The sequence below is a fragment of the Trematomus bernacchii genome, unplaced genomic scaffold (assembly GCF_902827165.1).
Source record: "Trematomus bernacchii unplaced genomic scaffold, fTreBer1.1, whole genome shotgun sequence".
NCBI lineage: Eukaryota > Metazoa > Chordata > Actinopteri > Perciformes > Nototheniidae > Trematomus > Trematomus bernacchii.
Genome location: NW_022987621.1, coordinates 1,033,797 through 1,056,563, shown reverse-complemented (window position 1 = coordinate 1,056,563; position 22,767 = coordinate 1,033,797). Strand labels below are relative to the sequence as shown.

General features: G+C 43.2%; 1 protein-coding gene across 1 annotated transcript in view; it reads right to left on the bottom strand.

The window, feature by feature from the left end:
* Positions 1–22,767, bottom strand: part of myo7aa (myosin VIIAa) — a 78,508-nt gene that overhangs the window by 21,345 nt on the left and 34,396 nt on the right. Inside the window, exons 16-36 of the mRNA XM_034132813.1 lie at positions 21,881–22,018; positions 21,332–21,490; positions 19,863–19,955; positions 14,187–14,281; positions 13,937–14,021; positions 13,554–13,772; positions 12,892–12,999; positions 12,461–12,670; positions 11,604–11,810; positions 10,086–10,262; positions 9,050–9,139; positions 8,840–8,967; positions 8,095–8,221; positions 6,485–6,604; positions 6,206–6,379; positions 5,465–5,692; positions 4,609–4,776; positions 3,036–3,153; positions 2,689–2,815; positions 808–977; positions 197–387 (exon numbers count right to left, since the gene is read on the bottom strand). Coding sequence (XP_033988704.1) covers positions 197–387; positions 808–977; positions 2,689–2,815; positions 3,036–3,153; positions 4,609–4,776; positions 5,465–5,692; positions 6,206–6,379; positions 6,485–6,604; positions 8,095–8,221; positions 8,840–8,967; positions 9,050–9,139; positions 10,086–10,262; positions 11,604–11,810; positions 12,461–12,670; positions 12,892–12,999; positions 13,554–13,772; positions 13,937–14,021; positions 14,187–14,281; positions 19,863–19,955; positions 21,332–21,490; positions 21,881–22,018 — 3,132 coding nt within the window. The remainder of the gene's footprint in view (positions 1–196; positions 388–807; positions 978–2,688; positions 2,816–3,035; positions 3,154–4,608; positions 4,777–5,464; positions 5,693–6,205; positions 6,380–6,484; positions 6,605–8,094; positions 8,222–8,839; positions 8,968–9,049; positions 9,140–10,085; positions 10,263–11,603; positions 11,811–12,460; positions 12,671–12,891; positions 13,000–13,553; positions 13,773–13,936; positions 14,022–14,186; positions 14,282–19,862; positions 19,956–21,331; positions 21,491–21,880; positions 22,019–22,767) is intronic.

The window sequence follows — 22,767 nt, the reverse complement described above, 5'->3', positions numbered from 1 at the left end:
TTTTTATTCCAGCGTTTGCCACGTACTTAACGTTGGACATACCAAAGATTTGGATCATTTAGCAGATCAAGTTTCAGCATCCTGCACACAGAGCTGTTTCAATAACATGAAAGAATTTAAAAGCTGAGAGGAGGAAGTCAGAGCAATAAGATGAGTTTCCTTCTGACAACAGAAGCTTGTCTGTGTTTTTTCTCACCACTATTTCCTGCTGCGGTCGGGTCATACATGGCAGGACATAGACACAGTCAGCTGGGAAATCTCCTTTCTGATTGGTCCGTCCGTTGACACCATGTGCCCAACCAGAGTTGAGGACCTGCTCTCCGCTGTCCTGGTCCAACAGGATCAGGTCTCCTTTCAGGAAGCTCAGGAAGGTGGACTCCTCCCCAGCTTGTGGAAAAAATAATATTACTGATTACTACTGTACTCTACCTACTGTATGTATACTCAGGGGAGAAGTATGAGTGTCTATGTGCACACAGGGGCAGTGTGTGTGTGTGTGTGTGTGTGTGTGTGTGTGTGTGTGTGTGTGTGTGTGTGTGTGTGTGTGTGTGTGTGTGTGTGTGTGTGTGTGTGTGTGTGTGTGTGTGTGTGTGTGTGTGTGTGTGTGTAGCGAGTGCTCTGCTTTCAATGTGTTTTAATGTTTTAATTGACTCTTTATAATAATAATCTATAGGAATCTGAAACAGACTTAAAAGGATGTTTTGAATTTTCTGTAGAATAAATGAACTTTGACTCTTCCTATTCAGTTCTTGGATTTTAAGGAAACACAAAATAATAAAACGTTCACTCCCCCCATTCAGGACTTACGGGGGTTGGGGTTGTCTTGCAGCGCGACCACAAACTTGGACCTCTTCCTGAGACCTTCCAGGAAGGTCACCACAAGGTCACGGATGTCCTCTGCATTGTTGGAGGTGAAGGTGTACTCGTCTGCTTTTATTGTTGCTAGAGTGAAACTCTGACTCTGTAGCTTCCCTCCCCTGAAAGAAAGACGAGTCCTCCAAATTAAATGACAGAATATTTGGATTATCATCACCTATATGACTAATATCTGAACAGCAGGTCAGCATCATTCCATAACTGTTCAATTCAAATATCAAAGGTTTCCTGATCTGACCAGCTGCAATGAAGGACTGATTAGGTTTAGGCACAAACTTGGTTAAGGTTTGGGAAAAGTCAGTAGTTATTGTAACCCGAACCATGGTTTGTTATAAAGAAATATATATATTGGGAGGGATGAAACCCTCTGTAATGGTCTCACATGCAGAGCACACAGCACACACAGTGACATGTGTTCTCTGCTTTGAACCCATCCTAGTGCCAGGAGTCTAGTACCAGGAGCAGATAACTACCTTGTTGAGGTTAAAGGGCCATGATGTCATGGTTAACAAAGTGAATAGCTTTCTGTAGGAAACTGACTGCCGGTCTTTCACAACAAAGCTCACATTTTATGATTTTAATCTCTTTATTTTGCATTTGCTAAAAAACGTAGAAGAAGAAAGAAAAAGGGGAGGAATTGCTAGGGGGAGAGAGAGAGAGGGAAACGTAGAAAGAGAGAGAGAGGGAAATAAAGAGAGAGAGAGGGAAACGTAGAAAGAGACAGAGAGAGGGAAACGTAGAAAGAGAGAGAGAGGGAAATGTAGAAAGAGAGAGAGAGGAACGGAAACGATAGGAAACGTAAAAAGAGAGAGGGAAAACGTAGAAGAAAAGAGAGAGGAGAACGTAGAAAGAGAGAGAGAGGGAAACGTAGAAAAGAGAGAGGGGAAACGTAGAAAGAGAGAAGAGAACAAGAGAGGGAAACGTAGAAAGAGAGAGAGGGAAACGTAGAAAGAGAGAGAGGGAAACGTAGAAAGAGAGAGAGAGGGAAACGTAGAAAGAGAGAGAGGGAAACGTAGAAAGAGACAGAGAGAGGGAAACGTAGAAAGAGAGAGAGAGAGGGAAACGTAGAAAGAGAGAGAGAAGGAAACTTAAAAGAGACAGAGAGAGAGGAAACTAGAGATCAAAAGAACGGAAAGAGAGAGACGTAAAGAGAGGAAGTAAGAAAGAGAGAGAGAGGAAACGTAGAGAAAGAGAGAGAGAGGGAAAGTAGAAAAGAGAGAGAGAGAGGAAACGTAGAAAGAGAGAGAGAGAGGGAATGTAGAAAGAGAGAGAGAGAGAGGAAACGTAGAAAGAGAGAGAGAGGAAACGTAGAAAGAGAGAGAGAGGAAACGTAGAAAGAGAGAGAGAGAGAGGAAACGTAGAAAGAGAGAGAGAGAGGAAACGTAGAAAGAGAGAGAGAGAGAGGAAACGTAGAAAGAGAGAGAGAGGGAAATGTAGAAAGAGAGAGAGAGGAAACGTAGAAAGAGAGAGAGAGAGAGGAAACGTAGAAAGAGAGAGAGAGGAAAGTAGAAAGAGAGAGAGAGAGAGGAAACGTAGAAAGAGAGAGAGAGGGAAACGTAGAAAGAGAGAGAGAGAGAGAAACGTAGAAAGAGAGAGAGAGAGAGAGAGGAAACGTAGAAAGAGACAGAGAGAGAGGAAACGTAGAAAGAGAGAGAGAGAGGAAACGTAGAAAGAGAGAGAGAGAGGGAACGTAGAAAGAGACAGCAGGAAGACAAAGGAAGACAAAGGAAGACAAAGGAAGACAAAGGAAGGAAAGAGTTTCCAAAGGAGCACTTCAACTGTTTATTGACTACATCTCCCAGCATGCCTCACCTGCTGCTAGAAACTGCAGTGATTTCTGGGAAGGACAGCTCCAGGAGGACCTGCTCCTGCTCGTCCACAAAGTAAACCCCGGTCCAGTTGACGGCCACGATCAGGTCGTTTTTAGGCAGAGCGGGACCTGAGACAGAGGTGTCGTATTTAAATGTATTTATTATTTAAATTATATTTCATTGATGTTATTGATGTCTTTTTATAAATATGAAATGAGTGCTGGAAGATAGAGCCTGATATCTAAGAATGTATTTGCCAACGACAGCTTCTCTTGAATGAGATAGACTGTTCTGTCCTTGTTGTTGCTGTGTCTGTGGTCAGGTGTGAAAGAGACTGCAGATCCTCACCTGAGAACTTGAAGGCTTCATAGAAGCGAGAGAACAGCAGAGGCCACTTGTGGCGAGCGAAGTCCACCACCTCCTCCTTCACCTTCTGAGGGTCGAACCTCTTCTGGGTGTAGATGCCCTGAGAAACATGGAGACACGTTTCCTCTTTTAATATGTTCAAAGGAGAGATAAGATGTTTCATTTGCCGATGGACATACCTCCAATATGTACAGTGTGGCATCAAAAAGTGTTTACTGAATATTAAGAAACTGTCAGCATTATGTTGGATTTAAATGAGACACTTTTATTTGCAGTTTAGATATTTTTGCTTTAATGACATCCTTACATGAGCCTCTACCTTTCTTGCCTTTTCCTCTCATTTAATAATGTTTTATTGTCAGAGTTTAGAGATGTTTTATCTTCACAGTCTACTGTATATTTTCTACTTTTTAATGCTGCTTTAATTCTATTTTGAGATGTTTAATTTCTAGTATTGTTTATTTCTACTCTTTAATGTCTACTTATGTGCAATACCTTGTTTTGTTTTTTATGCTGCTGCAACGCAAACATTTCCCAATCTGGGATCAATAAAGTACCTCTTATCTTATCTTATCTTATCTTATCTTATCTTATCTTATCTTATCTTATCTTATCTTATCTTAATTAAAATCAATGAATTCATCTGAAACCACTGAAGTTTAACAAATCCAGCCTTTTTTCTGTCAGGCAAATGTTTTCATATTTCAAAAAGACACCTTGATGAGTACTAGCTTGCATCAGAAAGACACCTTGATGAGTACTAGCTTGCATCAGAAAGACACCTTGATGAGTACTAGCTTGCATCAGAAAGACACCTTGATGAGTACTAGCTTGCATCAGAAAGACACCTTGATGAGTACTAGCTTGCATCAGAAAGACACCTTGATGAGTACTAGCTTGCATCAGAAAGACACCTTGATGAGTACTAGCTTGCATCAGAAAGACACCTTTGATGAGTACTAGCTTGCATCAGAAAGACACCTTGATGAGTACTAGCTTGCATCAGAAAGACACCTTGATGAGTACTAGCTTGCATCAGAAAGACACCTTTGATGAGTACTAGCTTGCATCAGAAAGACACCTTTGATGAGTACTAGCTTGCATCAGAAAGACACCTTTGATGAGTACTAGCTTGCATCAGAAAGACACCTTTGATGAGTAGTAGCTTGCATCAACACATCACTTCCCTGTGAGCCCAAGACTCTAAGATATATTTGTGGGTATATCTTCACGTACCTATGAAGCAAAATGTATTTCCTCTCTAACAAGAACAGTCGTACGGCTGGCTGCTCTGTGTGGTTCAGCAGCTGTAACGTTAACTATGTTCCCTATCTGAGTTCAACATGTAAGCAGACATTTCATTGACAAGACAAGCTGCTGGAACTTCTGGATGAAAAGATAAGAGAGTAGGATTTCTCCTCTGAGAAAACATGATGTCAACATTGATCAGTTTAAGTCTGTCTAAATTGAAGTTCCAGTCTGAACCAGACAGTCTGACAGAGCTTCCTGGCAGCCTGGCTGAACCTGTGAGATAACTGCAGGACACTGCTCCCACCTTCTTGTGAGCAGCCATGATTAAATGAGCCCATTTCTCCACCGTCCTGGAGGTGCTGATCTCTCTGTCGGGGATGTAGGAGGGGATGAGGCTCAGCAGGCGCTCCAGGAGGATTTCTGAACCGTAATCTACGTAATACTGCTGAGAGGCCAGCTCTGCCAGGTCATCCTGAGGACACAGACAGACACACTGTAGGGAAGGAAGCTCGGACACATCATCCTATAATAGTGCTGCAACTAACTGAAACTAAACAACACTGTGAAGGCAAGGGGAATGTAGGTAAAGAGAACACAACAACACTGTGAAGGCAAGGGGAATGTAGGTAAAGAGAACACAACAACACTGTGAAGGCAAGGGGAATGTAGGTAAAGAGAACACAACAAATGTGCTTCTCGGTACTTTAGATCAATGCCTGGGTTCTTTCTGGTGCACGGTTTACATATTTATTATGTTGTGTTTATTTATTCTTTGTGATATGTTGTTTCATGATATATTCAAGATGCCCTTTTAAACAAATAAAACATTTCCAAAGTGACGAAGTCAACTAGACACTTTAATATACATTTAAAAAATAAAGAGGACTACTATTAAGCCCTAGTTTATATTCTGAAAAACTAATTTGAGGGATAATTCAAAATGTAGGAAACACTTATTTGTTGTCTTCTGAGAGTTAGAGGAACTCTCTCATAATGTGTGACAGAGCCAAGCTAGCTGTCCTCCCATAGTTCAAGTCTTTATGCTAAGCTACCTGGATGCTGACTCTAGCTTCATACTACGTGGCCATGAGAGTTGCATCAATCTCCTTTTCTCTCAGCCACAAAGTGAATAAGCCTCAATCAAAGAAATGAGGACGCACCCTGTCGCAGCGGTACTCTCCGAACTTCACCCCCCTGACGGTTTGTTGGTAGATGAGGTTGGTGGCGACCTGGTCGTCCCCGGGGTTGTGCCAGGGCGTGAAGATCTCCTTCCTGAAGAACAGCCTCCAGGGGGCGTTCCTCTCCTGGGCGCCCTGCTCCTTGGCGTACTGCTCGCACTGCGACACAGCGTCCATCACGTGGTCGTTCCCGCTGCCCAGAGATGAGACCTGCAGAGATTCATCACTGCTGAGGCCGAGACTACCTGGGTTTACTGCTGGGTTAGTTCCTCCAGTGCTAAATGGTATGATATGTTTAACTGTCATACCAAATGTATCTATAAACATATTCAAAACATTGTAGTTTCAGTTTTACTTGGCCAGTGAGAACATTTTGTCTTAATTCTTCAGGATATATGATATATGTGTAAGGGTTAAATCACTCATAAATATACTGAAAAATAATTGCTATCTGTTTTTTTTTCAACAAAACTTAAATTGCTTAGGTTAAAATGTGTTAGTTAACTTACACTCCTTCTTCCTAATTTAAATATCTTTTTTAAAACAACCTATAATAATACAATATCTTCAAAGATTTGTTGAACCTAGGTACCCCTGCTTCAATGAAACGTCCATTCTCAGAGAGTGCCTGAGGCTTCAGTTGTTCATCCCACACTGGTGTAAGGCAGTTGTGAGAACAAATAGATGTTTTGACCGGAGGGGGCTTAAGGTTTCGAGGCCCACCTTGTCAAACAGAGCGATGTAGAGAGAGAAGCCGAAGCGGTCCCGCAGGTTGATCTTGTCGGACAGCGCACTGCAGAGCTCCATGGCTGTGGTGGCCGAGTCGGTCAGCAGCGTCTTGGTCGTGCCATCCATGAACGTCACCGGCAGCATGATGGGCTTCTTCGACTTGGTGGCCTGGAAAATATTCCAGAACTTAATGTTTCCACTATTGAAATGTGACTATCTTTCATTTTACGTCTTTACATTATTTTCCTAAATAACTCTGATGGGTGTGTGTACCTGCAGCTCCAGCCAGGACGGAGGTTGTGTTCTCGTCCCGTTGACAAATGTCCGTCTCAGCCTCTCTTCACAGTACGGAGCGTAGCCCGGCGGCCCGCTGCTGATGAAGTTCCTCAGGTACTGGAGGTAAAAATACAAAACACAAAAGCTGTAAATTGCACACATACAAATAGCAAACAACACAACCAAAAATAAGATGAATTCCTGAGGTAGCATTCAGACGGCATATGTGGCTGACTGGGAAATACAGGGCTAAGACTGGGGCTCAACACCACAGCTGAGGCCAGATGATCTCACAAAGATATTCATGTCTATCCACATTCTTAACTTAAAGGGGACCTATCATGCAAAATGCACTTTTGTACGTCTTTTATACATGAATATGTGTCCCCGGTGTTCCAGGGAACTCACCAAGTGTCAGAAAACACAACCCTCTCTATTTTCCTCCATACCCAAATCTCTAAAAAAGGGGCTGCAACGGATCTGATCAAAACTGATCCAGATTTGAACACTGTCCTGACGTCAGGACGGTGGCGCTACGGCTATTGGGCCAACTCTCCACCTATCAGGGGAATGTGGGGTTGGGCCACTCGAAAGCGCTGGAGACGCTGTAGTACATATGCCAGGCCTGTAAGTGGCGCTGTAGTCTGCCACAAAAGCAGCGAAGAAGACTTCCCGCCCATAGTTACCATGGTTACCATTCTGTTTATTCTCCGCTGTGGCTCTTTTTCTCCCTCCCCGAGGCAAGCGTTTGCTCCCGCTGCTTTAATTCAATGCAATCCCTCCCCGTCGAGGCAAGCACTGAAATTCTCTCCGGTTAGTCCACCAGCAGATGACAAACACCCACCTCTCCGCCTCTTCCAAGGAACGAGGGGACCCCGCGGCAGAGTTTCAGTTTCAGTTTGTTTCGCCGGTCAAGATGTCCGTTAAAGTTTAAATCTTCCGGACAAAATTAGAAAAGTGCCGGTCAAAGGTCTTCTTTGTTATTTATTGAGCTTTAAAACAAATGAATAACGACTCTATATAATAATATAATAAAACACAGAGGACGGAGATCTCCCCCCTCTTCTGACAGCCCAGCAGCTGATCAGAGCACGCTCCCCTCTCCTGCAGGGGGGCGTGGTCAGCTGCAGCTCACAGAATCAGCCCCCTGCAAAAACAGTGCTGGAAAGAGCAAATGGAGCGAAATGAGGCATGGCTAAAATGCAGGATCTGTTTGGTATTTTGAAAAAAAAACTATATTTATATACTTTATATAGGTATGGCCCTACAATATATTGTTCAAATATAGCATGATAGGTGTCCTTTAAAAATGTGGTCCTGATTGCTCAATAATCTCCACCATTCGACCCATAATAAGGCTTTACACTCTGTGTGTTAGGTAGTCAAACAAAGCTTTGTCCAATAGTGCGTGGGTTTTAAAAGATAATAAATGAATGGTAATGATTCCTGCATATACCCTTATTAAGCTATAAAAAGGTAATCCTCTTGAATTGTTGATGTAGAGGATCAATTTAAAAAAAAAAACGACAGTGATAAGAAAATATGTTTTTTAGGATGTCTCCCTTCTGTATATTTAAATCAATAATAAAATGAAAAAGTGTCCTGACCTTGAGAAACTTGTCTGACGGGGCGAAGCAGCCGACACACAGAGAGATGAGGATCCAGCCGCGAGCGTGAGAGCTCTTAGACGGGTTCTGACTCAGCTGCTTACAGATCTGACAGTAGATCTCATCCCTGACACACACAAAAACACACACACACACACACACACACACACACACACACACACACACACACACACACACACACACACACACACACACACACACACACACACACACACACACACGCATCATGTTAGAGGTTATATTAAATCTACATGTATACAGTGTATATACAAATATACAGACAGATACTGTTTGTAGAATCTCATTTCCAACTGACAAACACGTTGGAAAGTGATTAAAATGTACTTAAAACGATAAAACTGGCTCAACAGTGCAACGTCAAAATAGACCAGTGTCGCATTTAGATTTTAAACATGAGGCACCTATGTCCATTTACACAAAAATGTCTCAAATTGAACTACCAACATACAGTACAGGAAATGACTTATTATCCTTCAATGAGTGAACAAACATTTAACATAACAAGTCGATCACTGAAGAGAAACATTTATGTGTACATTTGGGCAACTACAGCCTCACACAGTGTGGGTGTGTGTGTGTGTGTGTGTGTGTGTGTGTGTGTGTGTGTGTGTGTGTGTGTGTGTGTGTGTGTGTGTGTGTGTGTGTGTGTGTGTGTGTGTGTGTGTGTGTGTGTGTGTGTGTGTGTGTGTGTGTGTGTGTGTACCTCAGTGCTGGTCTCAGGATCCCGTTGCCGATGATGAAGTGAAGTTTCTCAAGGTTGGATGTTGGCCTGTCCTCCAGCATGCTGTTGCCGTGGAGACCATACTCACCATCGTTTAGGCGCTTTGTGACCTGAAGAGAATCAAACATTACTTTTGTACTTCTGCTACCTGCCACCTACAGATGACCCCGTCAGAGAGGACGTTTCCCTCACCTCCTCAGTGATCTTGGACTTCTTCTTCAGGGTGAGGGACACCAGTTTGTGCCGGACACTGTTCTTCTTGTGGCTGTCAGAGTGAGGCGTCTGCAGAGAGAGACACAGATCAGAGACTAACAGATGCTCCTGCTGGCAGCACACACTCTCAGACTAAAGTCGAGGGCCTAGGAGAGGTACAATACATTCTTCACATTTTTCACAACTGAAAGCAGATATCACAAAGAAAATCATTATTATTTATATAAAATGAATTATATATCTCAAGGTTATAAACTTTAATAAGCTTGAAAGTGTATACGAAAGTTGATGACCTTCACCCTGTTATTCAATACCTTTGGAAAAACTAAATGTATTTTACTTTTTAGAATGGGGACAAGAGGTAAATGTGTTGTGTGTGCGAGTAAATCCAAAGGCTTACATATAGTAGAAGAGGCAGCTACACAGAGCGGCTCCAGTTAATCATTGATACCGTCTAACCTTATAAACAGGGTTCGAGTTATGTGGGAGCCAATGGGAGCTGAGCTCCCATAAGGAGGGGTCTGAGCTCCCACGGACGCAGTGAAATCATACATCTGTGGGGGTCGCTAATACATTACCAACAACCATCATTTTAATCACAAATAATGCATGTGTCAATGTAATGAGTATTATTTACGTTAACCAGGTAAATAGGCTAAAAGAAAAACATGTTTTCCAAAAGAACTACGCATCGTATTCTCTCTTGAATGACAATATGCCTGCGCTGCACCTTCAAGGTGCGCAATACATTATTACGCAATCTGTGCCTGTGAGCGTGCTGCGCGAGCCGAGATGATGTGTGTGAGCGTAGTTTAACCTTTTCATATTTAAGTTTGTAGCAAGTAGAGAGCTGCTGCTGTGTGTGTGTGTGTGTGTGTGTGTGTGTGTGTGTGTGTGTGTGTGTGTGTGTGTGTGCATGCATGCGCGCACGTTAGTTTTAAAGAACACCCATAGAGCTCAGTTTATAACTCGAACCCTGCTTATAAACCACTCCCCTCCCACCTCCCTGCCTCACCTCCCCCTCCCCCTGCAGCGCCTGCAGCTCTCTCTTGTACGTCTTCTTTCCCAGCGTCTCGTAGATTTTGGTCATGACCGGGATCTTCTCACTTCCATCGCTGATGGCTGTGTGGTACTTTGGCTCCGGCAGATCTCCCATGAACCTCAGCACCGTGATCCACACCGCCAGAGCCGCCTGGCCGGGACATGGAACAAATATATGTATTTATCAGTTTATCACATGACAAATGAATGTTGTGCTAGTTGCATCTTTGCTATTGGTGGAGAGAATAAACATATTTAAAGAATCACTGACTTCAAATTGTATTGTTACCTTAGTGGTGCAATGAAATAGTACTTTATTTTACACAAGTACACATTTGAGGTACATTATTTTAGTATTTCCCTTTTATGTAACTGTATACTTCTACTCTACTACATCCAAATATTGTCCTTTAAACTGCACTTCTTTTGTCTCATTTGACAGCTTTAGTAACTTTCCAGATGTATTACAATGTTTCACAATCTTATGCCGCAGTTCCACTACACGGTCGGCCTCGGCCACACTCGGTACGGCTCGGTACGGCTTGGCCGCATTGGGCCGACTCACTTCATGCTGCGCTTCCATTACAGTTTAGGAACTGGGGTAGTTACTATAGTAACGCAGTGTAGGCGGAGCCGTGACGTCATCTTCAATGAGAAATCCAGAAACACAACACAGCCGTTAGCTGTTAGCACTCAGAGCTCACAGCTCCTTATATATGTTCAGAAACTCGACAAAAGTTAAACAAGTACACACCACAGACTGCCTGTGTCATGGTGAATACAGTCGCTGCTTTATTTATGTCTGTATAGGCCGTTGTTGTGAGTGTGGACGGTCGGAGCATATACTGCGTTAGCTTAGCCAATCTCCATCTAGAAAAACACGAATTTAAAAAGGTTTTTCGCCTGCCGTCTGTCTGCAGACTTGACAAAGCATTAATTCATGGTTTTTACTAACCGGTATCAGTATGTTGTTACTTCAGCATCATTTTGAAATGTGTATTACAATTAAATCACGGTCAAATATGTCCATCTTGTTGTAGTTGTACCCCTCTTGCCAGCGCTCCTCTCTCTAGTTTAGCATACTCAGCCCGACTCAGCCCTGTTTGTTGGCCCCGATAGAACCACAATTTTGTCGGGCCAGAAAAGAGGTGAAAAAGTGGCCCCGGGCCGGGCCGGGCCGTAACTAGGCCTAGTGGAAGCGCAACCAAAAACGGGTACGGCACGACACGGCACGCTTAAAGCGAGCTCCACGCTGTAGTGGAACTGCGCCATTACTGTACAGTGAGAAATGTAAAGTAATGGTTTCATTTGTGTGTCGAAAATAGTTCCCCTATTAAAAGCTAAATAACTATTTAAAATCTTCTTATATCAGCTATAAAAATGCATCTTTACAAAGCTGAACCAATTACTCCTTTAAATGTTGTTTTGGTTTGGTTCCTGTATGAATAGTAGTATCAAACTGCAGGCGGGTCAGAGGTCAAAGGTCACCTACCAGCTGGTCTCCCTCGTCGTCGTGGAACAGCAGAGGCTGTTTGAGTGGCCGTCGAACGTATGTGTGTGTGGTTGTGCCTTGGAAGTAGGTGGCGGCAAACTTGGCGAACTTGTACTCCGATAAATCCTCCTCTTCATCGTCCTCGGGCAGAGGAAGAGCCTCGTCCAGGTCCTCCTCCTGCAGCTCCCGATGCGTCCGCTCCAGGTCCTGCATAGACACATCCAGACTGAGTCTTTGGTGCTTAAAATGATTTCAAATAAGACTCTTCCTCGTGATGAAGCATTCATCTGACAAGCTCAAGATAATTATGAATACAGGGCACCTAATAATTCAACGTTTAGACTCTCCAAAACTATTACTGGACATACATTTTCCCACTTCCAGATAAAGGACATTTCTTGTCCTTCCTCCTCATCAGACAACATGCATACAGTACATAACCCCTCTGTGTCTCTACTCAAAGTATCATCAAGGATACAAATGCATACATAACCTCACCATACAACAAATTACAAATTAAAACTAAATATTAAGGCAAAACAAATTTAAAATCCTTTAAACACAGTTTAAAGACTGAAAGTGAAACATGTTGGCTTGGAAACTAGGAAAAGAGCAAAATAGGAAATGCATGCTAGTCATTTGAATAAATGTTTTTATTAGATTTTGAAGACATTAGATACAAAGAAAACGATAAGGTTAATCCTTAGCAGATCAATAATAAAAAGGGTAAGAATAATTGTATTAATTTCAATACATTTCATTGTCAGCAAAATCACAATGCAATTTATAGAATCTAAGATCTAAGGGAGAACAGTTGTTTTCATTTTGCAGAGGGAGAGGAAAGTGTGTCTGTTCACCTCAAAGCCGACGGGGGCTTGTCCCTCCTGTCCGGGGAAAGAGGCGGTGGTCCCCAGGAAGCCGAACATTTTGTCCACCATGTCAGAGTCGTTGACGGGCTCCAGACGGGCCTTCTCCATCTGCTCCACCATCTCCTTCTTCCTGCGAGCCTCCTCCTTCTCCTTCTTCTCCCGCTCTGCGTCCTCTGTGGCCAGCTGGGCCAGGCGCTCCTGGTGAAGTCATAAGACAGATGGTAGAAGATAAGAAGAAGCAGGAATCACCAGCACATCAATTAAAATAGCCATGTCTGATCCCATTGATTGGTAACCTGGTTTCTAAGACCTGTAGAATATTCTACAAAGAAACATATCCTGCACTACCAAACAAAAGGCATTACAGCTTGTTCTCAGACGATAAATAAACAGAAGGGCGATCTGGGTTGAACTCCCACCTGGTGTTTGCGCTCAGCTTCGGCCTTCGCTCTCTTCGCAGACATCTGGTTCCTTAGTTTGGTCTCTTCCGCCAGACGCATCTTCTCTGCCTCCAGACGCCTGCGGTACTGAAGGCGAAGGGACAAAACACTGTTTGAAAGAACGACTAGTCAACCACCAACACAGACTCAAGCTGCTTGTTCTGTTGACATCTCAGTCCAACATTAGAATGAAACTGAAGCCAATCCAGCCAAGAATGTTGGGGGGACAGGGTCAAATGGAGTGATGATGAGAACAATCACTTCAGGGAAAGAATGAAGTAATCACTTGAACACAAAAACCCCTGATTAGAGAAAAATATAAGTAAACGGTAGGAAATGAGTTAACAAATACCTTGAAGAATTGCACAAATTAGTAATAAAGGACTGATTTATAATCTCACTAAAGATTCACATAACTCTTAGCTACTGTCAGATTAGAAACAACAAGATCAAATGTTCAGGATTCAGTAATGGGCATGTTCTCAAACTGACTGTGAGTTGGTTCATCCAGCAGACTGCTAGCTTCTGTGTGGAGCAGGCAGGTATTTCAAAAATACTGCACCACTTTAAAATGGTTCATTAGTGCAGTACTTGGGTAAATGTACTTATTTCCAATCCTATGTGAATGTGCGTGTGCTCACCTCTCCCTTCAGCCTCCTGTAGAGCCGGCGTGCGATCATGCCTCTGGTGTGGGCCTGGATGGTGATGACGGCCCACAGCCGGTGCCTGAACGCCCGGCGCACCAAAAAGCCGCGACAGCGCCCCTGGAAGCCTGTGATTCGCTGGCGGGCCACGTGATACGACGCACACAACTTCCTGGAACGAACCAGAGCCTGGAGGCGGGAGAAGCCTGCTCGCATCTGCAGAAACAGAGACAAGAGAAGAAGAAAGATTGATTTGCATCACAATCATCATGATGTAATGACGAGCAGGACGTTGACCTGAATGCTCAACTCTACTTCTGTTTACACTTTTGTAATATGTGATTGGTTGTGTGTGTGTGCAATAACAGAGAGGCTCTCACAGCTCCATAGTTCTTCCTGCACTGATACCCTCTCCATGTCTTCTGGATCAACACAGCTGACTTCTTCATCTTCAGGAAGTTAGATCTGATGAAAGGAAGTTACAGATCGGAAATGACTTTTGTTTGAATCTTGAGATGTCAACAGTTTATCACCAACTATGAATCAAAAGCTGTTCAGTGGTTTTGGAGAGTGACACATCTGGATGGGTCAATTTCCAGTTTCATGGAAGGACTGGTTCTGAAGACCTACCTGTCCTTGAATCCTCGAACCACCTTCTGGATGAGGATGACCTTGTCTGTAATGGCTTTGTCTCTCTCGATCTCCAGCAGCATGTCGTGGTGATCCTACACAAAGAGAGAGAGCTAATAAAGAGAAACAACAACAAAACGCACCCTCTGCTGCTCTGGGTCCTTAAGTTGAGGTTGTCACAAACACAACATATTTTTTTGAGTTGTTTCTGGATGTACTTATTGTACAGAAAACTGTACAGGGATGATCATCCATTATCAAAAACTATTTATTTGTTTGATTAATGGTTTCCCATTAATCAAATCAAATCAAATCAGGTTTTATTTATAAAGCACATTTTAAAACGATTTTTGGTCGAGCCAAAGTGCTGTACATGCAAATAATAAATAACACATTACTACAATCGCAAACAGAAGACAATAAATTACAACAGCAAAAATATAAAAATCAAACACAGGGAAATGTCATGAGTCGTGCTCCGCTCTGACTAGAAGGCCAGGGAGAAGAAGTGAGTTTTTAGTGTAGATTTAAAAACCCCTAGGGTCTGGACCGACCTCACATGGAGGGGCAGAGTGTTCCAGAGCCTAGGGCCAGCTGCTGCGAAGGCTCGGTGCCCTCGGGTTTTGAGCCTGGTCTTGGGCACTACCAGCAGTAGCTGGTCAGCAGACCTTAAAGCTCTGGCTGGGGTGTAGCGCTGGAGGAGTTCAGCTATATAGGCCAGAGCCAGCCCATTTAGGGCTTTAAAAACAAATAAAAGGAGTTTAAAATCAATTCTGAACCTAACTGGAAGCCAGTGCAGTGAGGCCAGAATTGGGGTGATGTGGTCGCGCTTTTTGTGGCCAGTGAGAAGACGCGCAGCTGCGTTCTGCACTAGCTGCAGGCGTCTAATTGATGCCTGGTCCATACCCACATACAGAGCGTTGCAGTAATCCAACCTTGTGGTAACAAAGGCGTTAATAACCCTTTCTAGGTCTTTAAAAGATAAAAACGACTTGGTCTTGGCCAATAGTCTTATTTAAAGCGGGTAGCATTAGTATGGGCTAGCCTAAGTGCAGATACTTTTTCAATAAAAAATGTAAGAAACTTATCACAGAGAGTAGTCGATGGCACAATAGAAGAAACATCACAGGGATTAATGATCGAGTTGAGGACATTAAAAAGAACCTGAGGTTTATGGCTGTTTTTGGAGATGAACAGAGAAATGTGCTCTGTTTTGGCTGCTTTGACTGCCGTCTGGTAGTCAGAAAGGCAAGCACGAAGGATTTCTAGGGAGACATGGAGTTTATCCTTTTTCCATTTTCTCTCTGCACGCCTGCAAGCGCGTCTGAGAGTACCAGTACAGTCATTGAGCCACGGCTCTGAGAGAACTTTGGTGCGTCTAAGCGTAAAAGGAGCAACAGAATCCAGTATTAGTGTGCATGTCGAGTCAAACATGGAGATAAGCTCATCAGCACTAAGAGCACAGTTCACATCTAATTTACAGATCGGAGAAGCATTAAAAACATCAGAGAACTGTGAGGCAGTCAAGGGGTTAATCGAACGCAGACGACGCGCAGGGGCATGTGATTCGACTCCAGCGGAAGGGATGGAGGTTGTAAACAGAACCGGTAAATGGTCTGAGATACGCGTTGCTGCACATATTTCATCCACAGATACAGACAGTCCAAACGATAATACTAAGTCCAAAGTGTGTCCTTTTTCGTGTGTTGGGCCAGCCACGGACTGAACGAGACCAAAGGAATCAAGGAGATTTAAAAAGTCCCTAACCAGAGGTTTGGACGCGCAACACACATGGACATTGAAGTCTCCGGAGATCAAAACACGATCATATTTCACCATGATCCCGGACAGAAAGTCAGAAAAGTCATTTATGAAATCCTTATTGCACTTTGGCGGACGATACACGACTGCGCAGAGCACAGGCGAGGCCGGGTTCAGTTCAAAAAGCTGCAACTCAAAGCTAGCGTAGCTAGTTACAGGGTGAAGCAATCGGCATTGGAGGCTAGCTCTAAACACTGATGCTATGCCCCCACCATGGCCAGTGGCACGGGGGGAGCTGAAGAATGTACAGTCAGGAGGAAGAAGTTCAGAGAACGGTGTATACTCGCCAGCGTGGACCCAGGTCTCCGTCAGAAACATAAAATCCAGTATTGAAGATACGTGCTGTCACACGTTTGTATGGACTCATTATTTTAAACACACAAAACTGTTAACAGTATTTTTGATTTGTCACCAACACTCAAATATTAAAAATGTAATTTAATGTGCAACTTTGTGCAAACGTTTAGAGAATAACAAATAAATTATAATTTGTGTTAAATACTGGGTGTAACTCAAAACTCAATGTAGGCTATAAAGCAGGGGTGGGCAAACTTTTTGGCTCGGGGCCACTATGAGTTTTAAAATTTGACAGACGGGCCGGGCCAGTAGCAGATGGTGGAAAAGTGGCGGCTGATATTGTATTCTTTGAAAACTGCAACGGTTTCTTGGCAAATAAGACATACAGCCTTATATCGCACTTCGGTGAAAAAATATTTAGCTGTCCACTCCTCATTAACATTGTCGACTTTTCTTTTCTTTGGTCCACTCATTGTTACAGATGCAGGTTCAAAGGTGAATTATTGCGTCATTGCGTCATGACGTAACCGTTGACGTGCCTTCTTATTACCCACACGGCCTTTTACGTCGCTGAGTTTCTCCGCAACACCGCTCACAACAACATCAATAGAGGACTGCGTCGGGTACTTTTTAATCATACAAAGCCAGATTAAATGAAAGAACTACTTCTCCAACCTTATACCTTTCTCCAGAGTGCCGTAGTCGTGCATTGTTTATTAATGTGGTTCAGCGGCATTACCGCCCGCTGCAGCACTGCCCGTCCACCGGAGTTTAGTCTACCGTTAACTCACGGCAGCGGCCGCTGGAAAGTCTTCACTGTCCGACTGTCACACAAGCAGCTGATAAATATCCCCCATCCCCATCAGTGAATGTGTTTCAGTCTGAAAGCTGTTTGGCATCACAACGCTGTTATGAAAGTTTCTCTGGCATTCTACAGGTGATGTTAGCATAGCAACCGAAGCTAATCAGACTATCTTGACTACTTGTTGCTATCATATTGTGGCATAAGCCGTTTTCTACACGCATATTTTACCGGCGTAGTTTTCGTCATGATTTTACTTGATGATGATGATGGTCACATGTAGCCCATGTATTGATTCCACCCGATAGCTGCAATAATACAAAACAACAGGAAAACGTCTGCCTCTTCACAATGGTCAATAACAGTGAACGGATGGTCATTAAAGTAAGTTCAAATAAACAGAATCACACTAAGCCTGGTTAGTGTTGCCTGACTTTATATAAGTGTTTTTTATAAGTGTGTGGTCGCGTTCTAGTCCCTTTGCTCAGCGCTACTGCTTGTTACAACTTGTATTCGCTGTACTCGCCATGAACTGTTATTGCTCAGGTTAATCTCGACCTCCTCCAATGTAAGCGTGACGTATTTGGTTCTTAGATCTTGGCGGGTTGCCGAGTGGGGCCAGCTGAATAGACCAGACTCCAGCAAAGGTCAATTGTGTCTAGAGTGCGCCATCTAGTGGGATCAACTGAAATGCCGGGTATTGCAGGAAAAAGGCCAAATGAATGCGGTCTTTACTATAATTTGGACAATTTTGGACCAATATTTGGCAGGCCGGATTAAAAAGCCCAACGGGCCTTAGTTTGCCCATGCCTGCTATAAAGGGATGTATCAGATTATACTTGTTTTACCCCCAATATCAAGGCGCATTCCTTTACATAAATGTCATAGTAACCCTTCTAATAGCTGCCAACATTTCAGTCTGGACAGAGTCTGTGAATATGTGATGGAAGTGAATTGTGATTCTGAAGTCAGGACATGCTGAACATGCTTTAATGTGACAGCTTTCCAGTTTGCTAACAGGACGCCTAAAAGAACATAAACTGCTTCTATCTCTTCGTCCTGTGATCTGTCCATCCGTCCTGTCAGAGGAAGTGTGGGTACTGCCCTGCCTTCACCCCCCTGCACTTTCTACTTCCTGTTCTGCTTCCTGTCCAGCCAAGCAGTAAGACCTGGTAGAGATAGCCAGAAATCTAATGGGTTTGTGTGAAAATACACATGACTTATCAACTCAAACTGGGGCTGTAATGTCTCCAATAACTTGTTTGCCATAGGTTCACACTGTTCAACAATATTCCTTTTTATTGTATAAATTACACAAGTGTAATTATAACTTTTATAAAAACAGTAAATATCTGAAACTCTCTCTCGCATTGTTTTCTCCAGGGAAAGCTGTGCTGCATTGTCATACTGGACATGTCTGTTAAAATGTGAATGCAGGAGACACACTGTGAAAACAAACTGCTGAGCCTAAACCATCATCAGCTGATGTTTTTATTTAACCTCTGGGGGAAAAGTGACAGTGTGTTGTGTGTTCACGGCAACCAGCAAACAGTACTGCCCTGGCAATGACTTTAAGCCTCTGGACTACATCTGTCCTGACGGGGTGTGAACCCAACACACCGAATTTAGAAACACACAGTTATTTTCTCAACCTCTTCTGTCTTGCATTAACTAAGGAGTATTGTTACTGAACTAAATACTAACTGTATATGCCTGATCCCACTATTGTTGTCCAAAAACCCATCAATGAGCTACAGAAACACACCCACAGAAACACACACACCCACAGAAACACACACACCCACAGAAACACACACACACACACACACACACACACACACACACACACACACACACACACACACACACACACACACACACACACACAGAAACACAGTGCTTCCGTCAGCAGGCATGTGAAGTGGGAACTCTGACAGCAGAGCCTCACTTTATTCCCAGCAGAGGGGCAGCCTGTGTGTACAGGTCACTTTGGTTTCACACTATGGATGCAGACTGAGGGTACAGAGGGAACAGGATAACCAAACAGGGGGAGTTTCAGATGGAAAGACATCTCCTGGTCTGACAAAACTCCCTGGTCTACCAAAACTCACAACAGATATCCAAGGATTCATGCTGCATCATGTCACTCTGCTGGTGTAAAGTAGTGAGGAATATTCTCTTGGCACACATCAAGCCCCCATTACACCCTGAGCGTGGTTTAAATGCCACAGCCAGCATGAGTATTGTTGCTGACCTTGTTGAATCCTCTTCTTATTTGCTACTTTCATTGGATATATCATTTTATCCTAAAAGGTTATTAATGGTATTTTCAACTTTATTGGAAAGTTGATAGCAATTCAGGTAACAGGAGTGAGAGAATATGAGTAAGAAGAGACCCCACTGGAGTTAAATTGCCAGTATGACGTTCATCTTAATTTGACCTCAGAAATCCAAAATCTATAAGCTGATCTTCATCTCACGAAGAACAGATGGATGGACAGATGAAGGTTGACGAACATATACAACTGTGTTGATGACCATACTTGCATATTTTCTTTTTTAATTTAAGGTCAGTTTGGATTTTCTTGTACCTTCCACTAAAATATGATGCAATCTGTATTTTCATGTGAAGTCTAAAAAGCAGAATTGTTGTCAAACACCTGATTAAAAAGATTAATAGACAATATTTATAAAAGATAATCAAACAGGTGTTGTTCACCATATGACTGTGATGAGTAGAGCCACTGCAACAGTACCTTGAGGAAGATCTTGGTCTTTCCCATCTGCCAGTCATCGTCTCTGCCCAGCACAGCCTCCGCGATCCTCTGACACGTCCCCCGCAGGTCCTCCTGAGGGCCCACACAGAGGACATGTTGGACACACTGAACACACCCCTGCTCAGCTACAAGCTGTGTGAGGCTGAGAGCTGAAGGCAAACGCCAGCATGCTAACAATTACTCACTAAAGCACAATATTAATCAAGCACTGAAGATATGCACTGTTAACCTCAAATAATAATACAAAAAGGAATAAGTATTTATCCCCCATTTAAAGGCAAACCAGAGGACCCACAACCTTATAATAATCAGAGGGCAAATGTATCTCTATAAGAGAAATAATAATGACAATAAAAAAAACTTTTGACTTATTAACTGAATTCGATTTTTTATAAGCACGCACACACGCACGCACGCACGCACGCACGCACACACACACACACACACACACACACACACACACACACACACACACACACACACACACACACAGCAGCAGCAGAGGGAGGAAACATGTTGGGGTCCAAGGGAAACAGAGTGCTGTTGGGATTGTAGGAAAAAAGCATGTTGACCCAACACAGTGTCACACATGGGGTGTAATCTGATGTGTTCCAGACTTTCCAAAACACTGTATTAGGAGACACACACAAACACTCTCTCACACACACAGACACACACAACACACACACACCATCTCTCTCTCTCTCCTTTTTCTGGCTGATTTGGCCTCAGTTTTTCAAACCGATTGAATAATTCTGGATTCTAATTGGTACGTCTGTGTTGACCTGAATATAAGACGACGCTGCTTACAGAAGGTTTCAGTCCTTTGGAGCTCATCATCTGTGACAGGATTCAGTTTTGGCAGCTTTAGATATGATAAGGTCGGTTTCTGCAGTCAAACTTTGAATGTGTTTTCTCTATGTATTTTCTCATCCGCATTCAAATATGTATCTAATATGTCGTGCTGAAAACAACTCAAAATTCGACAGTCTCTGGAGGAGTTGGTGTTGGTTCACAGTCACAACTGTGAAAAGCCATCCAGTGACCATCGACTGCTGAGACAGATGTGAATTTGTAGGTTTCTTCACCCCTTATTGCTCACATAGAATGGAAGTGAACAGGTGTTAGTGCTCTCTCCATTCAAAAAGAACATCTGATGATGTGAACGCATCCTGTCTGGTCCTCTAAAATGAGATGACCCCACTTTTAGAATGGTTTGTGGAGTGAAAGTACCTTAAACAATTAAATGACAAGCCTTCAGCAAATTAAATAACACACACACACACACACACACACACACACACACACACACACACACACACACACACACACACACACACACACACACACACACACACACACACACACACACACACACACACACACACACACACACACACACACACACACACACACACACACACACACACACCCCTGTAGTAGTCTACCTGTTTGTAGGCTGGTTTGACTCCGGGCATGAGCACCCGGTAACGGTCGACAAACTCCACGAAGGTGTAGCGTATAGGATATCCTGCACGGCGGATACGAATGGTCTCCATCATACCAGAGTACCTCAGCTGACGCACACACAGCTCCCTGTCAAACAACTACACGCACACACACCCACACACACACACAGACACACACCCACACACACACACACACACACACACACCCACACACACACCCACACCCACACCCACACACAGACATAATAGAGTTGAACATGTTTTAAATCTTAATTCTGTCACTGTTAGTTGGTTGTATGACTTGAATTGATTACTCAAATATCTGACTTCTTCATAACGGCTGGATTCTGACTCTGTAGCGGAGTTATCACTGTACATTAAGTTCTTATTATTCCTAATGTGTTAACATTCTCTACCACATAACAATCAAACAATGATTTTAATTCTAATACAGCAAACTAAAACCCTTAAAAGCCAATCTGTTCCGTCATATTCTCTTGCATGTTATTTCCATCCACAGATACTCACCATGGGCTTCTTGTACTCGTTGGGTTTGATGCAGCGAACGAAGAATGGCTGACAGACGCTCAGAGTCCTCATCAGCAGCTCCAGAGATCTCTTAAACTGACTGCTGAGAGTGGGAGAACGCTTCCTGGTCTCTGCCCCCTACACACACACACACACACACACACACACACACACACACACACACACACACACACACACACACACACACACACACACACACACACACACACACACACACACACACACACACACACACACACACACACACACACACACACACACACACACACACACACACACACACACACACACACACACACAGAAAGTGTCAGTCAGAACAATGAGGACTCCTCTCTCTTCCTGAGCGCTGACATTACCCTCTTTCCTCTCTCTGTCTCTAAATATCAGGTCCTTGTCTGGCTGACGTTGCAGTTTCAGAGTGAAATCAAAAAGTGGATCAAGAGCAGCAGCTGTCAATTATAAGTCACTTTATTAATGCCACGGAAAATTCACCATTCACCATTTTAAAGCAAAAATGAAAAAAACATTTACTGGTTCACTCTTCTCAGGATTTATGTTTTTAGTTACACACATGAATATAAACAAATATTTTAGAGCTCAAAGCATTAAAATATTGTGCAATGAAATACTCCCTGAATGTGTTTTACAATTTTAAACATGATTTTTGGTATATTTCGGCTCCAAGAATGTGTGTGTTGCATATGACTGCTGTAATGTTGTAATGTTGTGATCATTTTAGCTCATTTCTTTAAAAACAGTCTTGTTTTCAGCTTTGTGACAATGCATTACCATCTGATCCAAGAGGCTTTTTGAAGTTAATTGAGCTTCAGAAAGAGGATCTTTTTTTTTAACACATAGAGGAACAC